This window comes from Nicotiana sylvestris, chromosome 8 (assembly GCF_000393655.2).
Source record: "Nicotiana sylvestris chromosome 8, ASM39365v2, whole genome shotgun sequence".
Lineage (NCBI taxonomy): Eukaryota > Viridiplantae > Streptophyta > Magnoliopsida > Solanales > Solanaceae > Nicotiana > Nicotiana sylvestris.
In genome coordinates, this window is record NC_091064.1 from 224298581 (window position 1) to 224306181 (window position 7601).

At 33.5% G+C, this 7601-nt stretch overlaps 1 protein-coding gene across 1 annotated transcript; it reads left to right on the forward strand.

Annotated features, from left to right (window-relative positions):
• The first annotated feature begins 711 nt into the window (after positions 1 to 711).
• On the forward strand, positions 712 to 7267 carry LOC104216912 (oligopeptide transporter 7-like). Its single transcript, XM_009767049.2, has 7 exons — positions 712 to 1099; positions 1329 to 1846; positions 2312 to 2409; positions 4988 to 5557; positions 5856 to 6111; positions 6203 to 6385; positions 6574 to 7267. Exons 1-7 carry the CDS (start codon positions 1063 to 1065, stop codon positions 7183 to 7185), a joined length of 2274 nt encoding a protein of 757 aa, XP_009765351.1. The 5' UTR covers positions 712 to 1062; the 3' UTR covers positions 7186 to 7267.
• Positions 7268 to 7601: the final 334 nt, after the last annotated feature.

Genomic DNA, 7601 nt, shown 5'->3' on the forward strand with positions numbered 1-7601 from the left:
CACTTTACAAAATAATTACAAAATACAAGTTGCTTCGGTTATTATGATGGACCACAGCAATCACCATTACATGGGTTGAAGATGGTGTAAAGATCAGGCAAATGAAAAGAATTTGAAAGGCCCAAAAGCTATATGATGAATATTAATTGCGAAATCAGAATTTTTATCGATGTAAATCAATAAATAAAGAGATAAATATACAAAATAAAAAAAAACTCAAAAGAAATATATATTAGAAAAATTATTACGACGAAGGGTGGCTCCGCTACTAATCATGAATCTTAACATGCAGTAGCGGAGCCATCCTATAGCAAGAGCCATCTTAACACTCTTTTGTTGCGGGAAAAATACATGCATGGTGTATGTGGGTAAATTTTTTTTATATATATATGTACTATATGTTGACTGGCCCTTTGATTTTTTTCATACATTTACTTTTATATATTTTAATATACTTTAATGAAAATTATGACTCCGTCACCGCTAACAATCCAGAAGAGAAGTCCAAGAAAAAATAAAAAATGCTTTTTAGTTCTGTGGAAGATCTATGACGTGGACTAATCTCATTCGTACATAACATGTGGAATCTGGCATCTATTTGAAAAGGAAGAAAAATAGGTTTCTTTTTTAACTACTCACTTGCATATAAGTATTTGGTAGGTAGAAAGATATTTCCACGTTTAAATGCCTAGGTTATTTCACCATTTGGCTCTTCTCTCTTTTATTTTTCTTATTTTTTTATTCAAGACTTCACCTAATCCAAAATTATTGAAAAATATAAAAAGAATAAGAATGAAGGGGAGCTTGATCGGTAAAGTTGTTGCCATGTGATCGGGTTCGAGCCGTGGAAACAGCCTCTTGCATAAATATAGGGTAAAGCTGTGTATTATAGACCCTTGTGATCCGGCCCTTCCCCAAATCCCATCCATAGTGGAAGCTTAATGCACTGCCCTTTATAAAAAGAATAATAATCTCCCTTGTCTAAATGCAAACATATAGATAGAGGTAATCTAGCTATATCACTATTGTCCAAATACACCTCCAAAAAGAGACACAAAACCAATGGAAGAATCTGCATCAGAAATCAAGACTCCTCTATGTAAGAATCTTTCTCTAACTCAATTCTTATGTTACTCGAATTCTCCAAAAATATTACAGCACTCGTGTCAGTCGAATCCTCAAAACGGAATAGTTTTTGTAGGATCTGACACAGACGACAACATTTTTGAATAATTCGAGCAGCATAAGTTAATAATTCTAGATCATCATAGCTCAAAGTTCATATTTTCTTTCTAATAAATCTAAACACAAACTCTATGTTTTTGCAGTATCAAATCTTGATCATGGCATTGCATCAAGCTCAAAATCAAAAGTCAACGACTCTCTTGAACTCAAAAAACAAGAAGAAGATGAAGAAGAAAACTCACCAATTAAACAAGTAGCACTCACAGTGCCAATCACAGATGATCCTTCACTCCCAGTTCTTACTTTTCGAATGTGGTTTTTAGGCACAGTTTCTTGTGTTTTACTATCATTTTTAAACCAATTCTTTTGGTACAGAACTGAACCATTGACCATTACAGCAATTTCAGCTCAGATTGCTGTGGTTCCTTTAGGCCAACTTATGGCTGCTAAAATCACAAAAAGAGTATTCTTTCAAGGGTCTAAATGGGAATTTACTTTAAATCCAGGGCCTTTTAATGTCAAAGAACATGTTCTTATTACCATTTTTGCAAACTCTGGTGCTGGCACTGTTTATGCTATTCATGTTGTCACTGCTGTTAAGGTTTTCTATCAGAAAAACATCACCTTCTTCGTTTCCCTTATTGTTGTTATCACAACACAGGTAAATATTTTAATTCGTATAGTTAGTACATTCAACCTCTCTATAACAGCATCCTTATATATAGTGGCGGAGCCATATTCAACTAAGGGGTGTCAATCGATCTATACCCCTTCACCGAAAAATTACTTAGTATTGCAAAATAATTTTTTTTGATTTATGTATATTTACTGTTCGTTGAACCCTCTTGACTTTTTGGTGTATCTAATTTTTTATATTTTGATACCCCTTAGTAAAAGTTTTGGCTCCGCCACTGCTCTTCACTATAAAAGTTAAGTTTTTTCGGAACCAAATGTTATGTTTTGTTATAATATATGTTCTCTATAACAACAATTCGCTATAATATTCAAAAATATCGAGAACAAACGATGCTGCTATAGAGAGGTTTGATTGTATATATGTTCAACATTTTTATTTATATGTAGTTGGATTAATTTGTTGATAAGATATTGAAGTTTTGAATGGTAGGTGCTAGGATTTGGATGGGCAGGAATTTTTAGAAGGTATTTGGTAGAACCAGCAGCAATGTGGTGGCCTGCCAATCTTGTCCAAGTCTCATTATTCAGGCAAGTTTCTTGCTTATTCTAGCCGGACTAATAGCTTGTTTGGCCAAGTTTATTTTTGTTCAAAAATATTTGTTTGTTTTTTTGTCAAAAGCATTTTTGGCCAAAAATTGAGGTGTTTGGCCAAACTTCTGGAAGGAAAAAAAGTGCTTTTGAGGAGAAGGAGAAACAGTTTTGGAGAACAGAAAAAATTAGCTTCTCTCCAAAAGTACTTTTTTGAGAAGCACTTTTTTAAATTTTGGCCAAACACTAATTGCTGCTCAGAAGTGCTTTTCAAACTAATTAGCCAAACACAAACTGCTTCTCACCAAAAGTACTTTTGAAAAAAACACTTTTAAAAAAAAAACGCTTCTTAAAATAAGCTGATTTTTGCAGCTTGGCCAAATGAGCTATAAGACTGTAATTCTGTATTTTAACATTTTGAGTTTAACTATTACAGTATAAAAGAATTTTTACATTATCAAATCATCTAAATAATAACTAGAGGTATTCGTTCATATTAATAGCCTGCAAAATAAGTCTCATTACATGCTATAGCATGTTAAAACCGGTGGTGTAGATATTTCAAATTCCCTTTATAGAAAACTTATATTTTATAAATAGAGTTTAAAAACGATTTCTTTTGTATAAATATAAATTGCTAAATTCCCATGATATATAGCTAAGTAATTAAGGGTATTCACTCACTATGCAAACTTGGGATTTATTTGAATCATCTTGTGAATACACTAATAATGTACTAACATGCTAACATGAAAAATACATCACCAAATGATTTTTTTTTTTTTTTTTTTTGTTGAGAAACCCCAAGATAATATATAGATATTATTATACATAGAAAAACCAAGATAATTGATTTTTGGCACTGTTCTTGATTGATAACAATTACTAATTTTTTCGGCTGGGTGTGACTGATAATTATGATGATAATGGTACATGGACACCACACAATTTTAGTAATTGAATTGCTTTTCGGGGAAATAATATCCTTTGAAATTAGGAAGAAAATGAAATAATGGAGAAGATAATTATACAGGGTAGCAAATGCTGAAAATGCATTTTAGGTAAATAGAGATATCAATTTTCTTTTTTCCAAACAAAGAATTTAATATTAGGAGAACTTTTCTTTAAGTAGCGTTAATAAATACTCACTCTGTCCACTTTTACTTGACATGTATATTAAAAATAACTTTTTATTTTTACTTGTCACTTTACGCATATAAGAGAAGACAATTTTTTTTTCTGTTATACCCACAATATTTATACTCATTTCAAATCATTTTTTCAAATCCAATAAAATATGCATCAATTAATATGAGTATCTTGATAAATTATACACTTTATTTATTATTTTTTAAGGGACATAAAAAGTAAAAACGTGTCAAATAAAAGTAAACAGAACCGTAACATGTCAGCGGGACTACAGATCTCTAGAATGACCCATTTAAGATAATAATTCCCCTCAATATAAAGTTTTTTCCACGATTTTCACGTTGGCATAGGATTTTGTGGATCCAGAAAATGCAACATTGCACTAGAAAACTTTTTAAATTTTTTTTTTGCTGCAACAGTGTTAACGTATTAATCCTTAAATATTCTTGCACTATCACTAACGTGGACACCTTCACCTTACGGCACGAACTGGCGACAGTCATGCACCACCCAGAGGCGGATTCAGGATTTGAGCACAACAAGAACACCATTATATGCTAATCACCAGCGATAAAATTATAAAGAAGAAAAAAAATCGTACAAATATATATATATATATAGAGAGAGAGAGAAAGAGATATTTTTTCGTAAAATGGGTGCTATGGGAAGAGAAGGAATAAAATTAATTAAGTTGACTATTTTGTATTAGTACTAAACTATAAATGAAATAAAAAAAAAGTAAAAAAAAAAAAGCAATTTGTTATTAAATATAAATTATATTGTATTCAAAGAACTAAAATATTAACAAAGTTAACTATTATATATTAGTACTAAATTATACTTGAATTCAAAAAAAAAAGATAAAAGTAAAAGATAAAGCAATTTATTATTAAATATAAATTACATTGTACTCAAAGAATAAAAATAAAAAGGAGGAGAAAAAAGCTAAAAGGGGGTTTCAAACCTACGTCCCCGAGAAAGTTGGGAATTTAAGGGCCCAAAACAACCACTTCTCCCAGCCACATCTTTATCTTAGAGGCACACTTAAAATATTTAAGGGGTTCCATATATACGTACAAATATATATAATATGTATATACAGAATTTTTGCCGCTAACGGGTCACGTGACCCCTCAACCCATCACCTGTGTCCACATTCCAGAATCCCTCTCTGAAAGATGATTCGTATCTTTACAACTATCTGTAGAGTTTGATTCATGATATAAATTTAACAGGTTCAAAGTCCCGAATCTTTGAAAAAATGGTTCAAACCTAATATTTTGCCACTTCTCACTATATACTTTAACTTTATAGGTCCATGAGTATCTGTAACTAGTTTTGTTCCACAGGAATAGACTTTTTCTTTTACTTTTCTCTGTCAAGAGTAAAATTCTTCATTTCTAATTGAACATATAAATTTATATTGCAGGGCTTTACACGAAAAAGAAGAACGTTCAAAGGGCGGATTAACGCGTACTCAGTTCTTCCTAATAGCCTTTATCTGCAGTTTCGCTTACTATGTTTTCCCTGGCTATCTCTTTTCAATGCTGACATCTTTATCATGGATCTGTTGGATCTTTCCAAAATCAGTTTTTGTCCAACAACTTGGTTCAGGTCTAAATGGGCTTGGCATTGGTGCTATAGGCCTGGATTGGTCCTCTATTTCCTCTTATCTCGGGAGTCCATTAGCTAGTCCTTGGTTTGCTACAGCTAATGTTGCTGTTGGATTCTTCTTCATTATGTATATTTTGACTCCAATATGTTACTGGTTAGATGTCTTCAAAGCCAAAACATTTCCTATTTTCTCTTCTGGACTCTTCACTTCCTCTGGCCAAGTTTACAACATATCAAGTATCATTGACTCTAATTTCCATCTTGACATTGCTGCCTATGAGCAACAAGGACATCTTTATCTTAGTACATTTTTTGTTATTACTTATGGAGTTGGCTTCGCTGCTCTCAGCGCTACTGTCATGCACGTTCTTTTATTTCACGGAAGGTACATTAATTAGTAACAACTTAGTTATTACTAGTAATAACCAGTAACATTGAAGGGAAGCCTTGGCGTAACTGGTAAAATTGTTGCCATGTGAAAATGATGTTACGGGTTCGAGCCTAGGAAACAGCAAAAATGCAGGGTAAGGCTGCGTACAATAGGCCCTCGTGGTCCAGCTTTTCCACGGACCCTGCGCATAGCGAAAGCTTAGTGCACCAGGCTACCCTTTTTTTAGTCATTAGATGGTAATTGTTATATGTGTTATATGGAAAGTTATGTCATGAGGATTTTTTAATTGCAGGGAAATATGGGAGCAAAGCAAATCAAGCTTCAAAGAGAAGAAAACGGACATACACACTAGACTAATGAGCAAGTATAACCAAGTACCTGAGTGGTGGTTTTGGTGCATTCTTGTGGCAAACATTACACTCACTGTCTTTGCTTGTGAATATTACAACGAGCAACTTCAGTTACCTTGGTGGGGAGTTATTCTGGCTTGTGTCATTGCCATTTTCTTTACACTTCCTATCGGAGTCATCACTGCCATTACTAACCAGGTAATCTCATAGATCCACAGTTTTGTGTGCTAGTTACTAAGCTAATAGCGTCTAATTCACATTTAGTTTTTGATATTCTTGGTCATTGTAGACACCAGGGTTGAATGTTATCACGGAGTATATCATAGGATACCTTTATCCAGGATATCCGGTTGCTAACATGTGTTTCAAGGTTTATGGTTATATTAGTATGAATCAAGCTATTACTTTCCTCCAAGATTTCAAGCTCGGTCATTACATGAAAATTCCACCAAGAACCATGTTTATGGCTCAGGTAAACTACTCACTACTCACTCTGTCAGTTAATTTTCCGAATATAGTAGAATGGATTCAGATGATTCATATAGTCTATCTCTACTAGTTCAAGAAAGGAACTCATTAGTTGATTGATTTATTTTACTCTCGTTGCACGTTAAGTGTCTTTATATATGGGCTTACAATCATAGAAAACGGACAATGCAGGTAGTAGGGACTCTAATAGCAGGGTTCGTGTATTTGGGAACTGCATGGTGGTTAATGGAAACAATTCCAGACATATGCATTAAAACATTGTCCAACACCGTGTGGACTTGTCCTTCAGATCATGTATTCTACGATGCATCAGTGATATGGGGTTTGATAGCGCCAAGAAGGATTTTCGGAGATTTAGGAACTTATGGGATGGTCAATTGGTTCTTCTTATTTGGTGCTATTGCGCCAGTTGTTGTATGGTTAGCAGCCAGGGCTTTCCCTAAGCAAGAATGGATCAAACTCATTAACATGCCAGTGTTGATAGGAGCTACTGGGATGATGCCACCGGCCACGGCTGTGAACTACACAACCTGGATTATTGTAGGGTTCTTGTCGGGGTATGTTGTTTATCGATATAGGCCAGATTGGTGGCAGCGACATAACTATGTTCTTTCTGGTGCACTTGATGCTGGTCTGGCATTTATGGCAGTTCTTTTGTATTTGTGTTTGGGATCGGAGAACATAAGTGTTAACTGGTGGGGAAATGATTTAGATGGATGTCCTTATGCTTCTTGTCCAACAGCCAAAGGGATTATTAAACAAGGTTGCCCTGTTGTTTATTAAATTGTGTTGTGACCAAATTTGCTTGTACTAATTTTTTACTCTATTTGAATTTGTGTAAATCATGCAACTTAATTTTCTTTCATTGATTTCTCTTGAATCAGTTTCTATAAGTTTTCCATGTCAAAGACAAGCAAAACTAGCTCATCAAAATTGTACATTAAATTGTTCTGTTTTTTTTTTTTTTTCCTCTTCTTTCCTTTCATTGTGGAGTGACAAGAAAATAAACAAGACTACATAAGAGGGTTTAAAGTGGCTGTCTTTCATACCATCTCTCAAGAGCACAATTCAGTTCTTAAACTAGTGTAAAGAGTAATTTTACACTAAGTAATTTTTTTGGCACTTTTTTTATTGTCCACAATATTTTTTTTTTTCTAATTTCAAGAAGGAATTTTTTTATTTCCAAAGTTGTCCTTGGA